General features: G+C 39.9%; 1 protein-coding gene across 2 annotated transcripts in view; it reads left to right on the forward strand.

The window, feature by feature from the left end:
- Window positions 1–983: 983 nt before the first annotated feature.
- The window catches only part of SH3GL3 (SH3 domain containing GRB2 like 3, endophilin A3), a 50,460-nt gene continuing 23,588 nt past the window's right edge, over window positions 984–27,855 (forward strand). The window contains exon 1 of one of the 2 annotated variants that reach the window (XM_069866695.1): window positions 984–1,057. In XM_069866695.1, coding sequence (XP_069722796.1) covers window positions 1,013–1,057 — 45 coding nt within the window. In that variant the 5' untranslated portion in view covers window positions 984–1,012. Of the gene's footprint in view, window positions 1,058–22,402; window positions 22,424–27,855 lie in introns of those variants that run through there. The other variant, XM_069866696.1, reaches the window with a different exon arrangement.

A 27,855-nucleotide genomic window follows, 5' to 3' on the forward strand; every position in this document is an offset into this window, starting at 1 on the left:
CATTGCAGCTCTTTCTGGTACACCTGCTCCTCCAGGAGGGAGGTGGTTGGTGGGAGATTGTGCCTTTCTGAACCTTGAGCAGCAAACTACAAGGTGCATTTTTTTTTTTTTTCCCCGTGTAGAGCACCAACCAGTCAGGCTCCGGACTGCTGCAAGAGCTTTCATGTGTTAAAAGCTACGATTTAAATAGGATGTATAATTGTAGATCTGAAGTGAATGTGCTTGACTAGAGATGCTACAGGGAAACAGAAGAAATGAGACCTCCCTTAGGAGGACAGGCTGAGAGAGTTGGGTTTGTTCAGCCGGGAGAAGAGAGAATGAAGAGACCTTATAGCGACCTTCCAGTACCTGAAGGGGCTGCAGGGAAGCCGGGGAGGGGCTGCTAACAAAGGCTTGTGGTGACAGGACGAGGGGCAATGGGTCTAAACTGGAGAGGGGCAGATTTAGACTAGACATAAGGAGGAATTTCTTCCCCATGAGGGTGCTGAGGCGCTGGCCCAGGTTGCCCAGGGAAGCTGTGGCTGCCCCATCCCTGGAGGGGTTCAAGGCCAGGCTGGATGGGCCTTGGGCAGCCTGGGCTGGTGGGAGGTGTCCCTGCCCGTGGCAGGAGGGGTGGATCGGGATGGGCTTTAAGGTCCCTTCCGCCGCACGCAGGAACCGCCGCTCCGCTCCGCCGTCTCCACGCAACCGCGCCGCGTGGGCGGCCTCGCGCGCCCTCGTTTGCATATCCCCGGCGGGCGACCAATGGGAAGGCGACCCCGGCTCCCTCATTTGCATACCCCGGCTGGCAGCCAATGGGAAGGCGAGCTCGGCCTCACTATTTGCATATCCCCGGCTGGCAGCCAATGGGAAGGCGAGCTCGGCCTCGCTATTTGCATAGGCCGCGGCTGGCGGCCAATGGGGTGCGGGGCGCCGGGCGCGCGCGGAGGGCGATGCTCCCGGCGTCGCAGGGCGGCGCAGCGCGGGCGGGCGGGCGCGGGGACCCGGGGCCGCTGGGGCCGGCGGGGCCACCATGTCGGTGGCGGGGCTCAAGAAGCAGTTCCACAAAGCCAGCCAGGTAAGGGGCCCCGCGGCTGCGCCCCCGCCTCCTCCCTCGCTCAGTTAGCGTCGCCTCCCGTGTTGATCCGCACGGGGGGGGGGGGGGGGGTTGCCCGTTCCCTTCTGCTACCTGGGATTTCGTGCGCTTCTTCCCATTATTCGTGTTTGTTATTCGATGCTGGGTTCGCGTTTGCTCCGAGGCCGCGGCTAGGGATGCTTTGAGTCCCTCCTCTCCCCTGAACCCATTTCCCACCTCCCCTTTGTGTTGTTTTTCCACAAAGTAGTTTAATTTTCCTACCTGGCTGTTCGCCTTACGTGCGTTTCTAGAGTTTTCCCTCCTTTCCCACGCGCTGTGCTCTTACCTTCTCCAGGCTGAGCCTTCATCTCCTGACCCCTTTCTCTTCTCTTTCCTCTTGAATAACGCGTTTCTCTAGCACTTTTACTGCTTTCTCCTGGACAGAACCTGTCAAGCAGGTGGCTGGTTGCCCTGCAGAGCACGGTGGAAGCGACCCAACCCCTCAGAGCCGCGGCGGGTTCCTCGCCCTGAAGGTGTTTTTGGAAGCCTCGGCTGCTTTGCTTGCTGGTTCCGAACCAGAGATCTGTATTTCTCTTGATTCTCCTTAACCATAAGGGTGATACTGAAATTAGCATCTGTTACCGAGTCGTCAAATTGGATGACTTCTCTCATCTTGGAGAAAATAAAGGGGTTTTGATCACTTAGCTGTCATCTTTCTGCCCCCGCTTCAGGTATTCGGCTCTCCGGCAGCTTTGTTTGGATACAGAGAGCTAAATATTCCTATCTAACGTTGATTGGCCGTGTTCGTTCTTTGGTGTTACATACTGATCTTGAAAAACATCGTGAATCTCTATCTTATGGTTAACTTCTGCTGTTGCTTTGAAAAAATGCTGCATTTTGAGGGTAAAAAAAGAAATAAATAAATGCAAGGATGATTTGTCACAGGTTTTGGCTTGTTTTACATCTACCTTACGCTGGTAAGGGATGGAGGCTTTGCTATGGGGAGTTTGTAACTCAAGAAGCAGGAGGTATTTGAGGAAGTTAGAGGTAACCACAACAACTGCTGTCTCATCTAGCAACTGGTAAGAGGGCAAGTTGCTTAATTCTGCCCAAATGTCAGGTAAACAGGAAAAAAAAAAGCCAAACCAGCGGGCAGGATATTTGGTAAAGGTAATTGTAATGGCAAAAAGGAAAATATATTGAAATGTCATATGAATTCCAGTATTCATTGCAGTGAGGAATTGCAACACGTAACTCGATAATATTCTTCTCAGGGTGGGGCAAAGGTAAAGTTTCCATTTCTTTTCAAATGTAGGACTGAGCAAGAAATTTAAAGTAAGTTGATTGGAAAAGCCTCTTCAGGGAAAGAAACACTGTTCGGTTGGAAATTAGCATGCAAGGAGAAGATACTGGAACTGAATTTTTTCTGGTGTCTGAAATGCAAGACACTTCTTAAGACCTCCTTATAAGATGTTGGGCAAGGTAGTGTTGGAACATTAACAGAAGGAATAGCATCTATGTAGCTGACCAGAACATCCAGGTCTAACGGATCTATTTATCTCTGACACACAGAGACATGGTCATGCCCATATGTATGAAGTACAAACTAAACAGTTATTGAAACTAACAAAAATAAAGCGAAACATGCAAAATGGAAGTATTTGCACTCCATCTTTTGGCTAAGTTATTTTATGAAAAGCTAAAACAAGCAAATGCAGAGTTTGAAAGAGGCATTTTTTTGACAGAACCTTTATTAAATATCCAAGTACTGTAGAATCACTTAAGGAGACGTATAGCTTTGTGCATTGAAGGGATGAGAGATGCCAAGGGTAACTGTTAACAGCAGAGACAGGCATCGCTTGGGGAAAGAATGAAATTAATTCCTTTAGTGTTCCCAAAGGAGAATGGGGGCAGATGACAAAAACTGGCAAATTTCCCAGAGGACATTGAGGAATACTGAAGGGAATGACACTTGTGCCAGGACATGTGATTAAGGAATAAGAATAGTATTTGAAGGCTGACAGAACCTAAAGGCAAAACGTCTGAAGGATGAAGCAAGTGGATTAAGACAGTCTGTATTTAACAATTCACTCAGGAATGTGAATAAATATCAAAGAAGTGACAAGATCCATATATTTACAATACGGAAGGCATATCTTTTGAAACAGGCTTCTGTTTAGCTGAAGTATGGAGTAATATAGAAGTACAATCAGAGAGTATACAGAGTTATTCTATAATTCCATTTATTTTATTTTACTTAATCTTTCTACTATCAGAACCACTAAACAGTTGTGGAACTGTTTTTTGCCAAAACCCAATGCTTTATTTTTTATTTTATTTTAAGAGCTTGCTTCTTCTGTGTGTCCTTATGTACAGCTTTTGTGTTAACTAGTGGTGATCACCTTTATGTGTAGGTTTAAATTCTAAGTTTAGAGAGTCCAGTAAAAAGGCAGACTACTTAAGTTTTTATACATGCAGCTGAGGATTTTGGGATGTTAATCTGATGTGCATCAGCTGATTTCTAAAGTTACAGTTAAGTAAAGTAGGTTTGCTTTATAAAAGTCCAGCAGCTAACTTTTTATTGTTTCTAAAGCCCTCAACAAAATGAGGAATGAAATGCAATTGCAGGCTTGGTTCATCTAGTGAAAACTCACCTTGTCTCTGTTTGTAATTCAGTAATTCACTATGAGTGTTCTTCATGGTTTTGTCGTAGACTTTTTTTTTACCCAATTATATTTTGTTTTCCACTGAAAATAATGCGTGTGCTTAGGTTTTCCACCGAAGTATCTGTTAGTGAGATTTGGAAGACAATTCTTGAGTTGTGAGCATCTTACTGCAGTAAATTGTGCTCTCCAGAGCAAGTAGCATTTTGACAATTTTCCTATATATCCCAACATATAAACCTGCAGTTCTACTCAGTTATCTGTATTTGAATAATTACTTTCCCTGGCATCAGAACTGATGGGCCTAATGTTTATCTATAACCCAAAGGTTGTATATCGGTTACATAAGAGGTAATAGCTTTCAGGTGCACTCAAATTTTCTTTACTGTGCTTCTTGTTTAGGTTACAAGTTGAAATTGAAATACTCAAGTGGACTGGAATGAAGATTGCTTCCATTCTGTCCATATATAATATCGGCAATGATCTCTTGAGTATAACTCCTTTGACTAATGAAATTCCAAGCAGAACCTGTGTGGCGTCTCACTGGCTGGTACGTGGGACAGGCAGTTTCTCAGAGCCCATTAACTCATATGCAGGTCTTGTGAAATTCAGCTTTTTATAATTTTTAAAAAAAATATATTTTCAAATAGCATTTTTTAAATTAACCTTCAGGGAGTTCTATTTGTGATGAAAATTTGTCTCCTGTCACTTTCACCCTCTTGTCTGCTTTCCTGTTTTTGGTTTGAAAGCCTTTGATGTAGGCGGGTGTATCTCTGCCTAGTGCTTTTGTAAGCCTTGTTCTCGTGGTGGTTGTGCATGTGGGATAACCCAGATGGTGGGAGGGCTGCATCTTCTGATGCGTACTTGGAGTATTTTTAGAGTGGTGTTTGTGTTTAGAAAAGCAGTAAGCATAGAGAAGGAATAAGAAAGCCTTAATAGGCAGCAGATGCTATTATAATTTCTGTTGTGCTCAAAAAGTGCAGCCAGGCTGGCATCTTGGTATCAGGAAATGTGATTTTTCAAAGCAGTAATAGGCTAGTGAGCTGAGAGCCTCCCTCCCTTAGGGTGTTGTGAAAGCTCAGCCGTGATACTGGCATAGGACATCTGCTGTTAACCTTGAGTTCACATGTTTTGTGTCTTTTTGTTTGTTTTTAAATTAATTGTGTCTGAAGTCTGTGTTTAGCAGCAGTTTTGTTATCAATAGCTTATTCACAGTGCATTTTAGCATAATTCTTAGGCTTGGCTGCTAAAGGACAGTAGAAATTAATACTTTTTTTGAGGAAATGTGTGACTGCCAATTATTGTGAATATCTTGTTTGTAACGTAGGCACCAACTGATATTGTTAGCCTATGCAAACTGTTTTCTGCTGTTGTTAGTGAAGAAAGAGAGTCTCCAAGAGCATGAGCATTAGGAGCTGCCTCTGTTGCCAACAGAGAGAGCCTAATGGTGAGCAGATTTTTTAACCAAAACAGCCAAAAACTGTTACAAGTCCTTACATTTTTGAAGTCAGGTAACTTAGTGTAATAAAGTATATGTGCTTGTCTCTCACATATCCTGAATGGCATTTATTTTGAAGTACTGCATTTTTTTAGCAATGTTTTTAAAGGCCTTTTTCTATTGTAAAATTAAAAAAAAAAAAATCTTTGGCAATTGCCAGCAGTTGCAGGGATGCTTTTTCCTCTCTGAAGCTCCTGCTTTTACTCCATTGATTTATGTGGCATTTTGATCCAATCTGTTGTAATGAAGACCAGGTCAGAATCAAGACCTTCTTGTTCTCCAGACAGAATAAGCCTTGTAGTTGGGTTTTGTTGTGATTTTTTTTTTGTTTTGCTTTCCTGACTATTTTTCTTTTCTACTGTTTTGTAGATGTGTGATACTAGCCTAGACATAATATTTAAGACCTTTTTAAAGGCAATGTTGACACTGAGTTAATACACAAAACCTTAATTTACACAAGTGCTTACTAGCAAAGTAAGTATTTTGGTAAACTGAGGAAGACACAAACTGTATACAGTTTCAGAAAGGAGAGCAAACCCTCAGCCACTAGCAAGGACAAAAAATAACATTCCTGTGTGTGTATGTACATATCTAAATAGACAGTGTCATTAGTCTCTACCTCTGTCAAGGCTGGCGACTGTTGTTATGCAATCCAGTACTTATACAATAAAACTATAATGTAGATGGTATGCTGTTCATCTTACATTCCTAAGGTGACGTGAGGGGATGCTTAGGGTTTGTGTAAATATTTGAAGACTTCTTAGTTCATGAAATATTTGTTGGGTTTTTATTATTTTTTTCTTTTCTGGTGAAAAATTTAGTGCTTGCAAAATGAGTACTTTTTGTTTTGCATTCTTTGTCAAAGTGGAATTAGTAATAAAAGGGAGTGAAATGTGATCCTGTGGCAGAGATCAGCATGGATTTGCGGTGTCGGTGGCAGTGTGCAGTAAATGGGCAGTAATCTACACTTGACCCCTCTTCCTTTGGCATTGGTAAGGTTAAGTCACTCTCCTTTGAGTTACGTGTCTGACTTCTGGTTGTGCAGCCCACCCTGCTTGCACTGAAGCTTCTTGCTTCCTGGGACCACAGTATGGGGCTAAAACGTAGTTCCTTATGGCATGAAGGTGATTTTCAATATTAAAAAAATGTATCTGATGGAGTCTGGAGGAGGGAGAAACTAGCTCTCAAGTTTTAGGTTTACAGTTATATTTGCAACTGTATTTATCACCTTCTAAGCAGCCTGCCAGTAAGGCGTAACTGCACGAAAAAAAACCAAACTTGGAGTGCTTCAGTCAGCATACAAAATATCAGAAGATAGCAATCATGCTCCTCTGCAACCTTTAACAACGCTGCTCTCAAAGCTTGTGACAGATGAATCATAACACTGCAAACTGGGAATCTAGCAGAGATGCAGCTACAATTTGGAAGGAGGCTAATTCTACTATGCACATTAAATATTTAGATAAAAAAATCTGAATGGCATGCACTGGAATAGAAAATAGTATAGCATAATGGAATGGAAACTGAACTTTCTCCTTGAGTGCATCTCCTTTTATAGATTCTTGGCTTTGCTGAAGAGTTTTGCACAGGCATTCTGGAAGTTCTAGTGAGAGCTGGCACTCCATCCTTAACTCACGCTGTTGCCTGAGTCATTGCGGCACATGCTGGGTAATATATTGCAGTGCAGTCTCTTGAGAATCCTGCAGTGCTGAAAAACAAATAAAGTGAAGCACAACAGCAGCATTGCATTAGGATTTTCTTTAGCTTCATTTTCCAAGTGTTACTTGAAGTTGCTTAAATGTTTTGAACCAAATATTTGTACCAAGAAGCTGCATTCCTACATGGAATTTGGGACAGACTTCGTAATATACATATAGGAGGACAAATTCTGCTTAGTTATATTGATGGAAATCGGGGATGACTCAATGAAGGGTCTCTTATGTAGGAATGTGCAATTTACTGTATAACTGAGAGCAGAATCTGGCCTATAAAACCTCAGTCCAAGGGCTTGCTTCCTATTAGTATTAGGAAGTTGTTTATATTCCGTGGCATAATACAGCTGCAGTTCCAGAACAAACCATTGCTGAAGAATAGAAGTGTTTCTATACACGGTTTTGTCTGTTGTACCATCCAAATACCAACACTTTCTGTAAGGACCTGTGCAGTTAAAGTTGCAAAATAAGGTCCCATTCTTCATACCTTCTGAAAGAACCTTATAAACCCCAAACTTTGTCTTATAGTGGTATTTTTAAGAAGAAACTGCTTCTATTTATGTTAATGCCACTTCTACCCCATTGTGTCATGACAGTTTAATTCTATGCTGTGCTGTGTTCTCCTTGTTAGTCTAATGGAAAGGAAGCCACTGCTGGAGTTTTATGACTAGTTTAGGGTTGAAGATGCAGGTTTGAGCAATGCTTTTGACAAGTCCAGTTGGAAAATGTTGGATTATACCTTGAATTCTATTTGGCAGAGCCCTGGTGTCGTATCACTGTATCCATGTCTCTATTGTTAAAGTTATTAAGAGTTATATGTGTCAATGGGAGAATAAACCAGTTAATTTCCTGCAACGTCTCAGATATCAGCAGCTGTGTATGTGAAACACAAAAATAACTTGGCCCTACATGCTTTCTATTCAAAGGACAATGCCAAGCCTCTGATGAGAATTAAATTTGTTTCTGTACTACCCTAATTAAATTACATTTTTTGGTACTGTACCTGTGTCTAACAAACTGCAATGACTGCAGTGAAATTAACCGGGTTAGAAACTGAACATGGTTTTAAGCATTCAAGACTCAAAGGAGTTCTAAAATTCCATTTTCTCTGATTGAAAAATGTTTTTATTCTTGTGCAATCTAGTTACAGTGGGGAGGGTTTGTTTGTTTGTTTGTTTTTTTTTAACCAAGCGAAAGAGGAATAAAATACTAAAACTAGGTATATATGGTCATAGGTAATAACAGCCCTTCTCTTCCCTTGTGAAAGCGTTGTGAATGCAGATAGGTTTCCCCATTCCCATTCTTTTTTATTTTTTTTTTCTATAGATGCAAATAAACAAGGTACTTGAAGGTGATGTGACTTTTAGGATAAGGCGCTGGTCAGTGGCAAAACCAAAAGTAGACTATTAGTTTCCAGACTATAAATGCCATGTCCAGTCATTAGAAATTCTGCTTTCAAACTTTGTTGGGGTTTGAAAAGATGCATAGAAGAACCATGTCACATTCACTGTGGTTCATGGTTTTGGTTTTCTTTTAATTCTCTTCTGTTTCACGTAAGACATATGGATAGATACAAACTGTAGATATGAGTTTGGATTAAAAGTTCTGTATAAATGTGAAATTCTACTGACTCAAAGTTCAGCAGGGCTGAATGGTATTTCTGTCTCACTTCCTTGTTTTTAATATCCATCTGGAACTGGCAAGCAAGGTTGTAGAAACTAGGATTTTCAGGTAATGGTATCTCCCCAGCAGAGAATAAGTGTTTATGGGAAATTTACTTACTGCCTTAAATAAGATGTGGAATTGGAGGTCAGGAAGTCATTGTTTTGATTCAGAACTGTGAATTTCCCTTTCTCAGTCCTGTTGAGAGAGCTAGAAAGTGAAAATTGGTGCCTTTGCCATTTGCTCGGTCAGAGGATGCCACAAACATGGGAATGCTTTCTCTTTCCCACAGAGACTGTAGCACCTGCCAGCTTGGCTCCTGGGTCACTGTAGGTTTGTGTGTGGTGGGAGGGGAAGAAACCCCATTCAAGTAAATTATTAATCAAAGGCTAAAAGTTTTCATCAATCAGAACCAGCAGTTCCAGTCTGCTGTCTAGAAATTCCTTCCAAAGGAAATAATAAGATTTTTAAAGATGTTGGGATTAATTCAGTTTTTGGGGTAACCGCCCTGGTTGTCTGCCTGGTAGCACTGGAGCATAGCAACTGTTACCTTTAAGGTTAACTACTTATTATTTTATGCTTTAGCATCTGAATTCTTCCTACCTGGTTTCTCCCCCCCCGCAAATTGTAGTAACCACCTAAACCTACTTTGTTGGAGAGGGTGGAGAGGGCAGGCAAAACTTCACTTCCCTGCTCTGTCCTGCAAGATCTCCACATGCTGGATAAATGCTGACTCTGTTCCTCCATGGAACTTCCCCTTCCTTGCATTGTGTACCATAAATTTGTGCTGGTGTCAGTCACAGTATTTTAATTTAAAGGGAAGGAAAACTCCTGTGGTGAGCAGTAGGGAAGAGAAGCGCACAAACACAGGTGAACGATAAGCTTGGGCCGGAAGAAGTTACTTGCAAAAATACTTTCATATTTGAGGGAGCATGTTGCAAAAGAGACTCCAAGTTAACTTTGTGTCTAGTGGATACTTTCATCAGTAGTTAAGCTCTATAGGTTTTTCTCAAACTGTATGCTTGGTTGCTTCTTTCATTTATCCTGGGAGGGCCAGGCGACTCACAAAGGGGATGAAGGCATGGATAAATGTACAAGTTTCTCAGCTGCCAGACTTGCAAAAGGCTGATGCTGGACCATGATGGTTGGTTGCCCTGTGAGTATGTGTAGTACTGACAGATAAGATGGAAAGGTGCTCATCCTTTCTGCACCTGTAAGAAGAAAGGTGGAACTTGGTTTGGCTGCTGGTGTTTGCGTTGGGAGCTTCTGTGCCTGATTCCTCAAGAAATTAGGTGTTCAGTTTGCAACCCTGTTCTGTGACACAGATTAGGGAGGATGTTTAATCACGTGGGGAAGACTATCAGAAAGAGGTTATAAGCTGGCTTTGGCTACCTGAACGAATATACTCTGAAGAAAGTTGGATTTTATTTGTGTGAGCTTTTTAGTTTGTTTTATTCTAGTCTCTGCCTCTTTGTTTTCTCTGTTCCATTTGCCATTACACACATAATTTCACTTTAGAAGTTAATTGTCCCAACTTTGTGTTGCCATCTAATATGCTCTCTTGAGGAGATTCCTTTGTTTACCTTCCATTATGTAAAGCTATTTTAATTATTCAAGAACTCGGACTATGGTTTCTACTGAGTGTACTTTTCTGCAATTCCCTCATACACTTAGAGGGAGTGGAGCCTTTTATATTAGCAAAGTGGATCTTGCGTGGTTTCTACAAAGTAAATATTTATTTTTCTGTCTTTTTTTTCACATTAGTAAATTATCTTGGATGTTTGGTCCTTGAGATATTTTATACAGTCACAAGATATTAAGATTTTCTCCATTTAGATATTCTTGGTTTATAGTGATGCACTTTAATTGAGATAAACAATAAAAAATTATGTTCTGGATCTATTTAGGTGGTGGGGAAAAAACCCAAGGAGTCTCTATTTGATGCTTATGATTCCTGTGATTCATAAAAAATATATTTGGGACACAAAAAAGCTTGTGACTAAAGGCTTAGTTCAGTCTTCCCACGGAAATCAGTTGGAGGAGACAGTAAGCACTAGAGCTGAGCAGGCTATTATAAACTAGAAATATTTTCTGCCTTTTACTTTGTTGGCTCTCATCGGGTTTCTTTGGAATCAATGAGCCCTCAAAATAATCTGTAAAACAAGGATGCAAGTTAGGTAACACAAATAGAAAGGAAAACAGAAGCATCAACAGCTACAGATTTGGCCAACCTAAATGTCTGTGTCGATGTAAGGTGTTCTAATTCCTCAAAGCCGTTATATTCTTATTACTGCAATTAAATCTATCATCTTTGTTCAAAAGTCAGGATCCCATGGATTTATCCACTGTAGAGTCATTAAATTACCCACAGAATTGTCTGCTATAGAGCCATGAAAACACAGCCGTGTCCCTTTGGCCTATGAGCTGTGGACTGTGCAGGTCCAATCAAGCAGGTTTTTGTGATCTCTTGCCATTTGTGTTTAAATGTGAAGTTATTAGAGTTCAGCAGGTTTATTGGATGTTGCTTGTTTATGGGAGAAGAGTTTTTTTCTTGTTTACAGCTTCTTTCCAAAGGTGGAGCAAAGGACTCTTTTCAAGGTGGATTTAGTTTTACGCAAAATCTGTTCAACAATTTGAAGTATGTCTGTATTCTTTGAGTTACTATAATATCAGTAGAATCTTTAGAAACGTATGATTTTAAAAATCCTTAGAGCTCATAGTGTGAACTGTCTTCCTGCTCTCAGCTTCTGAAAGTTCTGGGATGCAGTTTTACTGTGGGTAATGGAAACTGATGGTAATACTTCCATTATTATGTGTAAACATAGTGTGTGCGTATAACCTGTACCTCCTTCCCTACCTTCTTTAAGCCTTTGGGCAGAAAAGCTTGTCATAGATAGCCTCTGCCCAAAATATACTTGCAAGACTTTCTTAGAAGGCAAAAAATTAATTTCCAGACTTATACGTCTGAGTGAACATTGCTTGTAGAAGAACTGGAAGTTCACTGTGTGGAATGACACTTACCCTGAGCAGAGCTGCCTGGGGTTGCCGACTCTGTTCGAGATCCAGGCTGAATTACACGGTTTCTTTTGAGATACACATTCTTTCCTTCTTATGTTGTGTTTTTCACATTACCTTTGTGGAAACGCTCTTTAAAGGTTCTTCATTAGTTATTGTCATTATCCTGAGTTCTAGTCAGATTAGTGTGGGATTGCAGAAATCAAGCCTTTCTGTGTGGGATTGCACCCTACTGCAGAGAAGAACTAACAAGTTCCGACCAAGAATTCTTGTGCTATTGATAGCTTGCATAACTGATTTGTGACTTTGCACTTAGCACCTCTTTGTTTATCAGCACATTTGGGAGGCAGCCAGAAGACAAGTACAGCTCATTTTATCTGATGAACAAGAAGTTCATTTATACAAGGGGAATAGATGCACGTAGCTACTTTTAGATAGCTAATTTTGCACAAATGTAGTAGTGCTTCTGGGAATTGCTTTTATTTCTTTATTATATCAAAATTACATTTGTTAAGAAAATGCAGAAATATTGTTAAAAAATAGTAAAAAAGATGAAACTTTATGAACTCACCTTGCCAAGTGCTGCCAATTTCTATCATAATTTATTCCAAATTCTACAAAATTTGAAAAATTCTAGCTTTTCAAAAGCCTAGTTTCATGTGGAAGAAGCTTGTTTTTGAAGATGGTATGTATTCTTTTGGAACATCACTTACTTTATGATCCAAAATAGTAACTGCTTGCTTTGTTAATTACTTTTCATAATGTGTCATCTAAGTTATTTCTTCAGCAGATGTCCAGTTGTTGCCAGTGTATGTGACACTGAGTATATTTTATGTTCTGTTTATCACTTGGAATATATAAAATACACCAAGCAGACTATCATCTGCTCTTTGCCATATATGAAGCATTGACAGTAGTTCTAGTAAAGCATATTATTATTCTAGTAGATGGCTGAACTAAGTACAAAGTGTGGGCTAAATTACTGTTCTAGATTGGTGTGAGGGCAAATATTTTTTCTCAACGTGCCCGTTATTTTCTAAATATAAGTGACTTACGTGTACAGAAATGGCTAATGTTGGTATGCCAGTTGTAATTCCTACTTGGAAAATACTGCTGTGCAAAAGCCTGTGTATAATTCCTTTCCTCTGGAAAGCTTACATCTTTCTCTGTGTTGAAATTAATGCAGTTACAAAGATGCATTCAGTGCATTCCCAACAATTGCTTGAACGGGTGTTCAAATGTTACAGCAAGTGAATATTTTTTTTTAATGTTTCCATAATCTAAAAAGTAGCTAAGATGGATCAGGTACTGCAGATTTTGTTGGAACTCCTATCGGTTAGGACTTTGATTTACACGCACAATTCCACATGGCGCATCTTAAAAGGGTTGAAAAACAGCAAAACTTGCTTCTCTTTGTACTTTTCCAAGCAGTGATTTCAAATGTTGGAAAATGCTGTGATTCTGTATATTATGCAATTTAGAGTTGCAGTACTAATAACAAAAAACACATTTCTATATTCTTAAATCTCGATCAAACATACATGATAAAAGACGGCATCTACTGCTTTGTTTGTTGCGAAGAACGCAAGAATTGTGAAATTATCATTGTGAGTGAGTTTGTTAGTGAGTGAGATTTGCCCTTCAGTGATCTTTTTGGCTGTGGTTAAAGGTTCCTGATTCATGAGCCTTGGCATGTTTTGCCTCTGACGGATGCACTGACTTTTTGGTAGGAATTTCTTGCTGCAAAGCCATGTGCCAGTGCAGAGGAAGACAAAGACTCTTGACCTCACTTGCACTGGTGATGCAGAGCTCATTGGGGATTTCTGCAAAGGCCTGTGCTGTTCTGTGCGTGAACTATACTTCGAAAATGTTACCATTTTTCTATGTCATTTATTTAAAGATGGAATTTGAAGTTTGATAACAATGAAGTACAGAGAGTCCTGTGTGCATTCTAAGGGGAATTCTTTTCTGTCCCCACGGATGAACTCAGGAGTCTGTTTCTGCAGTGCTGCTCTTACCACTACAATGAACTGTGCCTTATGGAGACTGGGGACAGTCCATGTCTGTCTGAGATGCGAGGCTGGAAAGCTCTGTTATCTCCAACTGCTTTTGAGTTTGTGGCATTGCATGTAACAACATGTTTCTACCTAAAACCACTAGTACATTTTGAAACAGAGTTATGAAAATAAGGTGAAAACGTACAGTGACTTCCTCTCCAGACTAGTAACAGTGAACACTGTGATGAAAAGAATATTTTTAGTACTTTGGACTTTTCACTGTGATACTTGGACTTTTTAGTTTTCTAATAAGTGATTGAAGGGAGCATGGACTATTAAAAGCTTAAATATACACAAGAGTGTTTGAGACTTGCTTGTTCCATTTAGGTTTTGCAACTCTTGATGAGCACAGCTTGCATTAGCAAAGAGAGTAAGATACCTTAAGCACTTGTGTTTTTCCCAAGGGTATCCCTGCTAGGGTCCTCCCATGAATCCAGGTGAAGTCAGCAGTGCTGCGGAGCTGCTGAGAGCATGTTGTTGGGGTTTTCAAAATGTTTGAGTAATGAGACTGTAACACCATTAAAAACTCCGTTGCCTCTGTCGTGGGCCCAGAAGCCCGAAGCGTGTTGATTCACTGTCCTCTACTGCTGAGCGTGAGCTCAAGGGCTTGTGAAAGTTGTCAACGACAATGGCTTTAAAAATGAAAGAAACAAATAAGAAATTTCTCAAGCAGAGGAGACCAAAAATTCTTGCTGATTCAAAGGGCAAGTGTGTAATCCACATGCAGCAGGAGCAGGTGAATGGCCTTGAGTAGCAAGGAACAGGGACTGACTGGCAGAAGAATGCAAGTGTTTCATAATGTACTAAACAGTGGAAACTGCAGAACCGGCTGCTAGGAAAGTAGGAATGGTGCTAGTTAAATGAAAATAACATGCAGTAAAAAGTAGGGAGTTGTCAATCCATTTTGCAGTGACTTAATAAAATCCACAAGGCTAGTGTAAGTGCTAAAAAGTGTAAGCAGCAATTTAATAACATTGAAGGACAAATCTTCATCTTGAATATGTGAGAATGGAATTCTATAAGAATTACTGCCTGATGGAAAGTCATTTCTGAAAGAGCAATAGTGATTATCTGTCACTTTTCATGCATACAGGGTAGACTTGCTGATAAACATTATGCTGAAGCAGTGATAAGCAATAGTATGCTAATGTGGGAGCAGTTAATTTTTGTTTGATTTAGTTTGGAATTATTATTTTGACTGTCAGTGCATCTGGCCATCTACAACTTTTGCTGACAGTCTTGTTCTGCTTCCTCAGTACAGCTCACATGGGGTCTGTAGTTTGGGTGATCTTGACCCCATTTTTGACTGATAATGGATTCACAAAAACTGTCACTTGAAACTGTGACACTGCCAAGGAACCTAGTTATATACCTAGTTGTATAGTAACTGTTAAAAGCTAAAAATGATACTCCTAACTATTCAGGGCATATCTTTTAGTTGGAGCAGCTCTTGAGCTTAGACAAATTTAAGAACATGTAACACAAATACATGAGCTTTGATCTTAAAGTTATGGATCACTTAAAAATGCACACATCTTGTCTATGTTATTTCTTCTGTGGCTGGTCAGTATTGGCATTTAAATATTTGCCGGGTATTTTCTAAGACTCAAATTTGCTGCTTGTGGTGTTGAATGTTTAATAAGGTCCGACTTCAGTGAAGACAATGTAAGTGCATTCTGACTTTATAGAAATCAGAATTGGGTCAGTCCCAAAACAGAGGCCCTCACTTTGATGGGCCTTTCTGACATATGTTGGGAATAAGTGATAGTTTTGGTTTTGTGTGAGGCATGAAGTCAGCAAGAAATGCTTGATGTCCTGATAAAGAGGCCTGAGGTACTCAGACTCAAAAAATCCACAAAATTGAACAAAATTGAGCTACCGTTTTAGACCAGAGCTGGTTATTGAAAACCCATTTAAATTAAAAAAAACATCTAATAAGTAGAAATCTCTGGTCACGGAAAATGTAGGAGGGCAGCTGGGTACTCATGAATTATGCAGTGCACTTAAGTGTTTTCAAGAAGAAAAAATATTTAATCATTTAAAGGATTTTAGTTGCCTATTGTGCACATGCAAGTTATGATTTACGTGTTGACTGCTCTTTCTTATTTCAAGAACTAGGATTTCATGTTTTGTTTCAAGAGATGTAAAAGAAACAACAGCAGGGGCATATGTTACCTACCAGAAAATCTTTGCGATTGGCTTTTCTGTAACAAGTCTTGCCAAGTCCGACTTCATACCACATCCACCTACTGGGTAATACACTGGGCTTTGGTTCCATGAAGTATTTGCTCAGCTTTATGTCCATGGATAGCTCTGGGAATGTTCATGTGTGGAAAGCTGGCTTGACTCTGTCCTGAGTTCAGCCCTGTGCTATGATCAGCAGAGCCACCTTGCCCGAATAAGCTAGGGTCATTTAACCTGGGAAAAGAGTGAAGGATCCATTTTCTGGGATTGATTGCAGGGCGTTGTGCCGGAACTGGTCAGATGATGTTCTAGGAATGTGAAATTGAATAGATTCCTGTTAGAAGTTACGAATCGGAGTAGTGCACTCTTCCAGAACTATGACTGACAAAATTCCACCATGTTCTAGAATAAGGCAAATCATAGGTTCTCACTAGACTGAGTAACAATCGCTAAATGCCATGTGAAGAGAACAGAAATGAAGGGATACTGAAGGGACAAGCCTTAGTATAAAACAGGGAGGTCATTAAATATGTCAGACTACCTCAGTGGATGGTTAGATTGTTTTCTGTATGCATACCTTTCCACTGCGTATGCATTTATGAAATCTGCTTTAATTGCTAGATGCCATCAGGCTGAGGATGCAGTTGCCTGGCAGTTTGCAGCACCCTGAATCTAGGCCCTCGTATCCCCTTGAGTAGCATCCTGCCAGCTTCCTTGGTTCAGCTCTCAGTGTGTGATCATCTCCTAAGCTGACAGAGGCAGCTTATCCATCTGAAAAGTAACCCAGCTCAAATGTGTGATTAGCTTTCAGGTGGATTAACTCGCCGAAGCAGCTCACAGTGTAGTCGCATGAGAGCTAGTACCAATTCAAGAGAAGTGGTGGGAATGTCTTGACAGGGATGAAAAGGATTTAGAGAAGGATAAGCAGCTGTGGAAAAATACCTTAATGAATATTTTGTTCACATTCAGAGTAGAAGAAGCTGTGCTTTGAAAGAGATTGGTATCTCATTGATGTTCTGAATGATTAGCCAAGATCTCTACCAGTTCCCCCTGGATTTAGTGGTGACTGTCATGATTATGATGATAACCATGTGAGGGCAAACAAAGAAGACAAAAAGATATATCCATATTCCAGCAAGCCTGGAATATCTATATTCCAGGAAGTTCAAACAGGATGAATTAGAGTGGTTTAAGTAAAATGGTCACCAACCTGGGTGTAGGTAAAAAGCACGTTCCTGATGAAAGCAGCCTCTCAAGCCATCTAACCCATGAATCCTTTGAGTGATAGGGCTTACATGATGAGAGCTGAGAGTCTTCAGTTCGACTTCAGTGCAAAACTGAAGATGCTGTTGAAGGAAGTGGGAAAACAGGTTTTCTGAGTGAAGGAAAGAGTGTCTTTATTTCAACTGTGAGGAGTATCAGGGGAAGGAAGTTCTGTTCAATTAGAATAAGGACTAGTGTGACAAATGTGGTAGAACACAGATGCAAGTTAGGGTAAAGTTAGAAGGCTGTTAGAGGTAGCAAGAGGCAAGTTAACCATTAAAAAATAAATATGGTATAACTTTTCACATTCTCTTAATGCTCTGGCCAAACCAGAATGTTTTAAGGGACCACTTTGACAATTATTTGTTGGCATCTGTAAAAGCAATCTTTAAACTCAGTCGTGAGAGATGTTAAATGTAGAAACATCCTAAATCACACAGGAATTTCAGTAAGAAGATGATATGGAAGGTCCTCATATTACTTGGAAAGGAAGTGTGTGAAGAGGCTTATTTAAATCTCTGATTTCAAGGAGTTTGTTTTATAGCATAATTGCCTTTTCTTGTCTTCACCATACCTTCCTTACAAGCACAGAGAAGAACTTTATGAAGAGGGATTTTTTTAAGGCTAAATCAAGACTGTATTGCTGCCAAGTGAATTTTTGCACTGGGAGGTTGTGGAGGGAGAAAGAAGTGTTAATGTGATAACAGCCAGTGGAACTCGCTCTGCATGTAACTTGTCATTCACAGCTCTAGCTCCTCTCCATGCAGAGGGGAGAGGATGAAATATTGCTGGGTTGCTATACCTGAAACGAGATGCCTAAAAAGAGGCAGGGAATGGCTCTGGCAGGGTATGTATCCAGCTCTGAGTCTTGCTGCTTGTCCTTTGTCACCCTGTGAGGCTGCCTCCATGTGAGGCATCCACTACCACCATTTGTCTGCAGTGCTCATGCACAAGTTGTCTCAGTATATTCTGGCTGGCTAAGCAAGTGGCAAACAGATCATAGTTTGGAATAAAAATCCCCAAATGTTTGTTTCCAAAGAAATTCAGACTGTTTCTTTAACAGAAGTTTAGAACAAGTGAAGAGTAGTGCGACTGGAAAAGTGAGCAAGGATATTAACAAAAGTTGGTTTTTTTCAATGGCTCTTTGATGGCTTTACACTTCTCTTTCTAGGATGTGCTCACTTCCACAAATGTCAAGATTTTAAACAGATTAGGAAACAGTGTTTTACATCTGCAAAATTAAATACTGAAGTAACAGAGTGATTCTGTCCATGTGGAGCTTTATGGTTTCAGGCATGTCATTGTTCTTGGCTGCATGAAATCTCATATTGTTGAATTTGACTGAATTTTTATCAGAGACTTCAGTGTAATCACGTTTTCTCAGTAATAGCACTTGTATCTTCTCTTCTGAAAAGTGAACAGTTCTGAGTCTCACACTTTATTACACAGCCTTTTTAGTAGGCTTGCAGAGCAAGTTACGTGTCTGCATCTAAAAACTTAGATAAGTTAGTTTACTACGTTTGAATTCTCAGGAAGATATTTCCTTTTTAGATGTGTAGAATGATTACTTTCAATGTACTAATTTATAAATGCATGTGTAGGCATCAGTGTTGAGTTCTTTGGGAAACAGTGGAGGTTTGTCGAGAAAGTGTTCAAGGTTCTGCAATACAAAGTAGTTTTTGTTGTACAATGCATGTGCTAAAGAATAGCTTTAGCAGACAAGTTTGACTAAAATGCTCAGTAATACTGTGACGTGTCACCGCCTGGTGCGAAATGAGTCACACTCTATAGAAATGCAAAATCACATTATAGAGTCCAGAGACTTGTACTTTATTCACGTATGGACAAGAATGTCCTTTGTCCATGATAGTATTTTTCTTCAATATCTTTATGCATTTATTTAATTTCATAAAGACCATGCTGAGTATTGATATCATATACCGTCACGTGCTAATGCTCTGTTTGATATGTATAATTTGCCTCTGTTTTCTATGGATCCAGTATCTTATTTTCTTTTTTCACTGCTGTTTTAGAGTTGTTTGAAGGCAAGGTGTGGTTGTTAAACCGGAATGGCTGTCAAACCGGACTGGCTGTTTTGGTAAATGGAGAAATACTGGCCTTGGAGCTGCATTTACTTGGGCTTGTCCAGACTGATTGCTTGTGTTCTCTCAACAGCCGCAATGAGTAGGAAAGGTCATGTAGCGCTACTTGGAAGGACTATACCTGCAAGTCAAAGGGCTGAAGTCTTTCTTCACAGAGATCTGGAACAAGTTTGAAGAAAGCATGAGCTATAGCTAATGGAGATGAAGGCTTTATTTAGGAATGGGATTTTGCTCTCTGGAAGGAGGCTGGGTTTTGCCACAAGTAAGTTGGATTTATTGGCAAGGAGGAGTAGGAGACATGTAGAAATCTTGAGGAACGAGTTTGCAATGGAATGGACTCAGTTTCTGTAATGTACTGCTCGCTGTTTTTGCTGCCTCCAAAGTTCAGTAGCTGCCAAGGACATAAAGAATAAAAGCACTGAGGTTTAGAAATGCCTGCATGAAACCTGTGTTGCTGTTATTTTCATGCCACTGGAGTGGTAAAACAGTTAAAGCGAAAACTGTAGTGTTAGTGGGATGCACTGAGAAAACCTATCTAGGTACCTGGGAAAGATGTAAAGTCTGATATGAATTTAAAATTTAAAGCATTTGTGATGCTGGATCACTATGTCTTTGGATCATGATGTGTCTCAGACCTGTAGTGCTAGAACCAGTGGCTATGCCCAAGTACAGCTGGTTTAAGAGCTTATAGGACCCCAAGGTAAAAGCCCATTTTCAGGATAATGGTATTACTGCAGCAGATTGTCTGGGTAAGTTAATGACAAGCTCCTTTAATCATTGGGTGGTCCAGCTCATTTGTGAGAGACTGTGGGGGAGCAGCAGGGAGATAATTGTGTTTGAATCATGCTTTATTGGCGTTCAACTCCTTTGGTCAGAATGGCTTGGAAGAGCAAACGCCAGGCCTCTGCAGTTGGGACGTTGTGCTAGCTCTTTGTTGCTGGAATCAAGATCCTGCTTTGTGACAGCTGCTCTGTTTTCATTTGAATGTACAACACACGTTTCTTTTCACATTATTCAGCAGCTAACATAATTCACCAGCTAGCGTTTATGCTCTGTGCTAATGGTTAAAAATAATAAAGAAGCATGTAATTAAGAAGCTGAGAAAGCTGCTATATGTTTTGGGAAATAAATAAAAGACGGTGCTTTTGCAACTACAATTGAGGGTCTTGCCAAAATTATCTTCATGTGGTTACTGATTGCTTAATATTTTCTGTCAAAGAAGCTTAGTAAAGGAAATCTTGAACAAGATCTTAAACAAGTGTGGTGTGCATTATAAGAGAAAGGACTTAAAATTTTAGGGTGAGAAGTGGTGGAATACATTCCTTCAAACATTTCCTGTTAGCATGATGTCAAACATTCTCTATGTTTCTAGCTCATTTATTTGTCTGGTAGTCTTACCTTGTAGAGCTGCAGGGTCTCACCTGGAGTGTAGATCAAAACATGCTTTGCTGTTGGCAGATCTGAATGCAGGAGAAGACCCAAGTCCCATTTAAAAATGGAAGGATTTAATACATGCTGATGACATTTTGTCCAAGTAATAGTCTTCTCTAACTGGAAACCTTTACTCTTGCAGATGATTTAGAACTCATGGTGCATTGCACTTTCTGAACTTGCTTTTTAAGTACTTTATAAGCTGTTTGGGAAGTAGCTGTTCACAGTTAATATAACTGGTGACACTTATCTGTTGTATCCTTAAGTTCAAGTGTCCATGTATCTGTGAGAAAGTGCTTTTGCAATTTAAAGGATGAAGGTTAAATTTAATGGAACAGTAATAAAGAGAACATATCTCTGTGACAGAAAGTAGAGTAAATAGAAAGTACCTTTTCAAGCAAAGGTTTATTGCTGCTGTCCTTGAAAGCAAAGGTGGTTGTATCTCTTTCTAGTTTTTTTCCCCAGTTTCCTTTCATTGTTATTGGTTTCTCAAAATAACAGCAAGTACATGATCATCTCTGGGATGTTTGCTGCAGTATTTCTGTCCTAGGAATCTTTATTCTTTCAGCCTTGAATTATAGACCATATAAATTAGCAGGATAACCCAGTCTTGTACTTGGGTAAAAGAACATGAGAGTGTACCAATAAATGACTCTTGAGAAGAGTACTGGAAAGAACAGAAGTATATGCAGCTCTTGCTGAGAAGAGAATGTGGAAACTAGCAGGGGCAAAAAAAAAGGAGTTGGGCTGGCTTGTGAGATGGAGTATTTAGGATGGAAGGCTGAATGAATTTTCATGATCTGTAGATGCATGAAGTAACTGGTCATTCTAAAGCATTCAATTTCCTCCCTAAGTGTAAACTCTCTGAACAATTTATCAACCCACTGCTTATAGGTGTGGCAATTTTTTTTCTTCTTGATGCTTATGCAGCAAAATGGAACCATAGCTGGGCAGTGTTTTGGCCCTCTGACATGGGGTTAATATTGGAACTAACATAATGACTAGACTTTTTCTAGTTAATTTTATCTTTAAATGATTTGATTATGAATTGTTTCGTAGGAACAATATATACTGATAACGAGGCCAGAGGGGACGCAAGAACATCTGGAACAACTTAATGAGGCCCCCATTCATGAAAGTACCTGCACAAGAAACTGGACAATGGTCCTGTCAGTAGGCTTTCCTTTCGTGGGGAATCAGTTTGTTTTCAAATGGTAAAGAAACTCTGCTCCATGCAAAGCACAACAAGCTCTCACTCTATGGCTATAAGTCTTAAGATATGAAACTATTAACTTAAGTAAATATACAGTTTACAAACTATCAAATGAATCTCTAGATCTAACCTGTCTAATGGACATGGCATTACATCAGTGGGTGCCCTTATTTCAGTTTGACAAGGCTACAGGATATCAAATTCCAAGGATATCAAAAATATCAAAAAAAGGATATCAAATTCCAAGGTAGGAGAGAGAAGTGAAGTTACTTTATCTTCTCTGTTGTTTGAACTTGGGATGACTAACTCAAACAGGGTGAACTCACATTAAAAAATAGACTTAAATGCAATGAAATATGGTCTAAATGAGTTTAGTTTGTGCAAGTGTACATAAATATAAAAAGGGTATTAAAAAAGTCCATGTATTACAGATTTCCTGGGTTCCTTTGATTTATGTACTTTCATTGTGATTTAAAAAAGAAAACAAACCATAAACTCTGTGTTTATATTCAGGTTAGCAACAGAACATCTGCATCATGCCAGTGGGAAAACAATTGGACTGCTTGAAGGTACTGTCAAATACAGAAAATAAATACACTGAAGAAAAGATTTCTTTTCCTGTCTACTCCTTATTGTGCTTTTAAATCTCTTTAGGAGATTGCTCCCTAATCATAGGAGAAAAAAACCCATATAAGATAATTTAAATAATTAAAATTCCTTTAATTGTCGCTTTCCTTTTCAATGCCATCAAGATCTCCCCCTCCAGGCTCATTGAGATAGCAGTTAAATTACTACTTTCACCAGCTGGTAAACTAGTAGCCTATCCAGGACTGATCTTTTATTCCTCTGTGTGTGTGCATGTGCAGATGCGAACTGCTATCCATATGGCCTGTAATGATAGCTTCCAGACTGTTAATTCAGTTCATCTCTAGTTAGTGTGTCAAACAATATTTTCTATGGTAAAGATGCTGCTGTAGAATGTGCCAGATTTCAAGAGTTGAAGGCGTTTGTCGGACTAAACTTGAACATATCTCTAAGGAAGAAATGAACAATGGGCAATCCGCTGTCCCAAGCAAGGTACAATTAGGAAATGTTAGAAACCATATAGCAGTGACAGTATAATAACAAGGCATGTAGCGCTTCCTGCATCACCTTTGCCAGCGTCACTCACTGTGGACTGCATGCAGCCATAGGAGATGGTATTGCTGGAATTGCAGTGACGATACACTGCGTAGGAAGAAGATGCTGAAAAAAGAGCATTAAAAGAAGTTTAGAAATAGTAATTGGCCCATTGTGCTTATAGACATCCATAGCTGAGCACTACTCGTTCTAGTTTCTGTTCACGGTGAATGCATGTGCATCCAAAAATGAAATAGAACCAGTTAGAAAAACACTAAAAACATACCTGGCTGCACTGGCTTCAATCTCCAGTTGGTTTTGGAAGATTAATGGGAAATATACATCATACAAAACCAGACGACTTATGCAAGGGAGTGAGTAGTTTGTCTACAAGGAGAAAAGCCTTGACTTTGTGCCTTGGTGTGAAGCTGCAGTGAAGTCTATTATCTCATACCCAGACTTGCACGCTGTCTACCTGATGTCCAAAGTCTCAAGTTGTGTAGCAGGGCATGTTGCTTGAGTGTCGTGGTAGGTAGTTTGGCCTTAGCTATGCTGATAATTTGAGGTTTGTGCAGTATAAGATGGAGATTATATATATACGGTAATAAGACCAAATGCCTTGCTATGATCAGAGCCAGCATTTGTGTTTCACACCACTGCCTCTTTATTCCATCCCTGTCCTACTGATTTTAGTAGGAAAACCTTTTTTTTCTTTTGAAATTTCCATGGTTCAGCAGTGTCAATATTTTGTGTGAGGGGTCCTTTAGCATCAAGGGAAAATGGATTTTAAATGAATTTAAATCTAAACCACAGTATCTTGGAATCTGTTTCATGAAACCACCTATTTAAAGAGCTGTTCACAAAAGAAAATTAATAGGAAAGTTCGATGGAAGAAAATAGAAGAAAATACTCCTCTTGCCTCTCCCTCTGAGGAGTTCTGAGCTGCTTGCTGGCAGCTTCTGGAGACTGCCGCTCAGCTGTTGCAGATTTTTTTTTTTTACTTTCTCTGTTCTTTCCCTTTGTGGGTGTGTGATTGACTCAGGTTTCAAGCAAGGTCTTATGCAGAGCATAGATGGAGAGAAGTGTATATCAGAAGAAAGCGAAGGAATTGGAAAGAAACAAGGTGAAGAGAGACAAAAGATAAGGAGGGGTGAGGCAACTGAGAGAAAAACTAAATGGAAGCAGTGGTAGTAAAAAGAGACAAAGTTGAATTGACTGATAAGACATGCAGGGGTGCCAGTGATGATGAGTACATTAGGAGAAAGTGTGTCTCAGGATGCATGGCTCGCTGATGTTTCTGTGAGAGAGAAAATCTACAGTGCTTAGTAGAATACTCAAGAGATGGGAGAAAGTGACAGCTCTGTCCTATAATGTGGGGTAGGCAAGCAACAAGGACTGCCAGGAAAACCTGACGCAGGAGTGCGGTGAGTGCAGTGCCTTGATAGACCTGGCTGCCCCTGGCACAGAGCTGTCTGTAATACAGTAGTTGTCAGTGGTAAAGTAATTTTCTTGCTCTCCCCTGCTCTGCTGCTTCTCTCAGTTTTTGAGCACTGAGACAAGCTCTTCTGTTCTCAGTTTCACGAAGACAACCATACTCCTAACAAAGACCAGACTTTGTCCTTGGTATTTGAATTTCTGGCACTGATTTAACCTTGATGGTATGGAGGAGCGTCAGTCTTGCTGTCTCTTTCCTGGGAAGGCAAGCAGTGGTTGTACTGCAGCCTTGCACTGAGAGCTTCAGCTTTTAATTGTGACTCAGGCTCTGGGGACCCAGCTGGGAGGGGCTGCCTAGGGAACACAAAGAATTGCTATATCCCTTCTTGCCAGGGACATGTTTCATTCTTGCACCTTTTTTCCAGTGTCAGAGCTGTGCTGGCTGTTGGAAGGTGATTGGTAGAGCTCTGGGCCGCCTCTCACCAGAGGCTCTGAAACTGGATCAGGCTGAAAGGAGAAACTGCAGCAAACCTTCTGAAATTACAGCTAATTTCTCACAGATTCACAAATTAAATACATTCTAAGTGCTAATGTTTTAAATAGGATTACCCATGAACTTATTACGAAGCGTTATATGTGCTAACCTTTCAAAAGTTGCAATTTCTGCCATGGCTTCCTTTTCATTTCTGCAAACTCTGACAGGAGTGATATGGGTAGGAAAAGTGCCAACTTGAGCGAATTTTACTAACACAAAGGACTGTGACTTCAGAGGTAACAAAAGGAGGGAGATAGGGAACTCCCAGAAGACATTACTGAATCGCTTGCAGAAAAAGAATGCTGTAGAAAACAAGGGTCTTATTTATAATCTCATATGTGCCTTTTGGGTAGGTAGGACTGCCGTTGCCATCAGTGTTTGTTTGAGAATGTGTGTCTGTTCATTTGCACTGGCCAAGCGCTTCCAAGCCAGGAGCTGTTGATCTGAGCTTTGTTGTGCAGGTCTGCATTCATTATAGAATTTTTTTTTTTTTTGGTGCAATTTTTAAACCTTATCTTATTTTTGTGGAAAAGCATTTGCTGATTGTCAGAATTCGTAGTGCCATTAGAAATTCCTTAGGCCACAGTGCTACGTACAGATCTCTCTCTATATGTGGCAGTTTGCAATGAAGTCTTGGGCCCAGACTTGTGCAGGTAAACTATTGCTTGACGACAGAGTTAAGTAGTGGTGATTTCTGATGTGTTTCCTATGTGATAATTGTGAACCATACACAGAAGGTGTCCTAAGCTGTAGTTATACCCTAAGGCAGACTGATGGTTCTACACTGTGGGTGAATAGATAGGCATTAGGTGTTTTTCTTAAACCATCTGGCCTTTATTTATGAATGGAAATAAGAGAAGCCTTTGCTATGTTGTGCTAGAAGAAACAGAAGGACAAAGTATTGCTTGAAAAGAAGGCATTAGGTAATAATAATGTAGTAGTAGCTAGTTTAGCTGCTATCAGCTGTTTATGACTACAGACTGAAATTAAACAGAGCTCGTATTTTGGCAGTGTTGAGTCCTGTGTGCTTCTCTGATGAGTCTCTTGGGCTAGACTCTTAAGGAGCATTTACATGCCTAGAGATTTAGATAAGCACTTGGTGGTGTTTTCAAAAGCATTCTGATCTCTAATAACTCTAGAGTTTCTTGAGGGGGGCATGAGGGTCTGTGTGCGGGAGTGTGTGTGTGCATGTGTATGCATGTGTTTGCACGCGTGTGCCTGCATATAAAAACCTTTGATTAGTTCTAGTCTTTCGAAGCAAAAACGTTCTGTCCCAGTCTGCTGAATCACTGAGTTATTTCACAAATACTGTTTTGCTTGCATCTTCCTTTCCTACAGTTTTTTTGGTTTTTTGTTTTATTCTTGTTTTCCCTCTCTTGCTTGTATTTGTGAGGCAAAGGGGAGACTTGTTATTCTTTGACTTGTATGGAAAAGGGTATCCTTTGAAATGTATCAGCAGGTTTAATGGTGTGATGTTGTTATGAGTCACTTAGTGCTGAAACAAATTTTGCAGCTTAACATGATCTTGTTGCTGAGCTCTGACAGATTCAAGAAAGAAAGACCAAAACCAAAAAAAGCTAGAAGTGACTAAAAGCAAAAGTGTAAAAGCAATGGAACTAGGGAATATTTAGGAAGATACTGCCCTTATGTTTCTGCTGGTTGTCTGTTAATCTCCCAATCAGCAAAAGAGCAGGGCTCTAATAATTACTTGCACAATCAATATTTAACGATTTGGTTACTGATGTATTTTGAAATGCTGCTTCACTGTAACTGCATGTGACACGATTTCTGATCCCTATGGAGGTTCTCAACTTTGTTATTAATACTCCTGTGGAAGGCTGCTGAATTAGGACTGCAGCTGGATGTTGTAGATCCTGTTGTTTTCTTTAGATTTAGTATTAGCAGAATTTATTCAGTTAGTCTAGGATCTTTTTTTTGTTTAAGAGAAAAGAATCCCATAATTGCAGTTAGTTTTTTTTATGTTAGTGTAAAATGAAGAATCACACTTTCCTTGATTCGTATACCATTTCGGTTTGCTTTGATATAACATTTTCAGAAGTTCAGGTGTTCATCTGAAAAGCATGGAGTTTATTCTGTTCCTAATTGGGGTCAGAAGTGTCCCATATAATCTTGAGCAAACTGCTCAACTTTCTGCCAACCAAATGATTGCATATTTGGACTGAGCACAGGTTTTTTTGTGTTCCGTTTTGTTAGGTTGCAGTTATTTAGGAAGCAGAACAATCCATGATTGCATAGATCAGCAGGAAACCAACATAATTTTGCAGATTTTAGAAGTGTTATCACTCAAAATTTGAAATTCTGAAACATCTTGTCATATCAGTTTGAACATGAAAAGTGAAAAGTGTTTCCACCTGTTTTCCTAACTGACTGACTACAATAAATATCTGTCTTGCGCAGATTGTACACTCCTTTTTTAATTTTGTTCTCTGACTAAATCTGGAATTGCATTCTTATAATGAAGTTTAATGGTTGTGCAGCACTTGACAACTCATAATTTGTATCCCATAAACATAGCTTTCACTTGATTTGTCTGTTGAAAAATACAAATAGAATATTTTACATAAGACAGCATTCTTCATGGCAAAGAGTGGAGAACTGGGACTCTGGCATTGTAATTTCAGGATTGCCTCTTGTTTACTGTGGCCAAGGACAAGTCGGTTTAATCTAATTTCAGTCAAGTATTTAGGCTTGCAGTTCGTTCCCTAAATTATTTATTAGGAGCTTGGATGTGTGGTTCAATCTGTGCCAAACTGTCCCTCATTTTTCCTGTAGCATCAAAAGCTATAGCAGTGGTTGCTAAGTTGCTCTTGGTGAGAGCAGAAAGTCTATGGGCAAGTAGCACCAGTAGCATGGGCTTTCTTTTAATGAGACTCAAGACCTCTGGAGTGCTGC

The sequence above is a fragment of the Phaenicophaeus curvirostris genome, chromosome 12, assembly GCF_032191515.1.
Source record: "Phaenicophaeus curvirostris isolate KB17595 chromosome 12, BPBGC_Pcur_1.0, whole genome shotgun sequence".
NCBI lineage: Eukaryota > Metazoa > Chordata > Aves > Cuculiformes > Cuculidae > Phaenicophaeus > Phaenicophaeus curvirostris.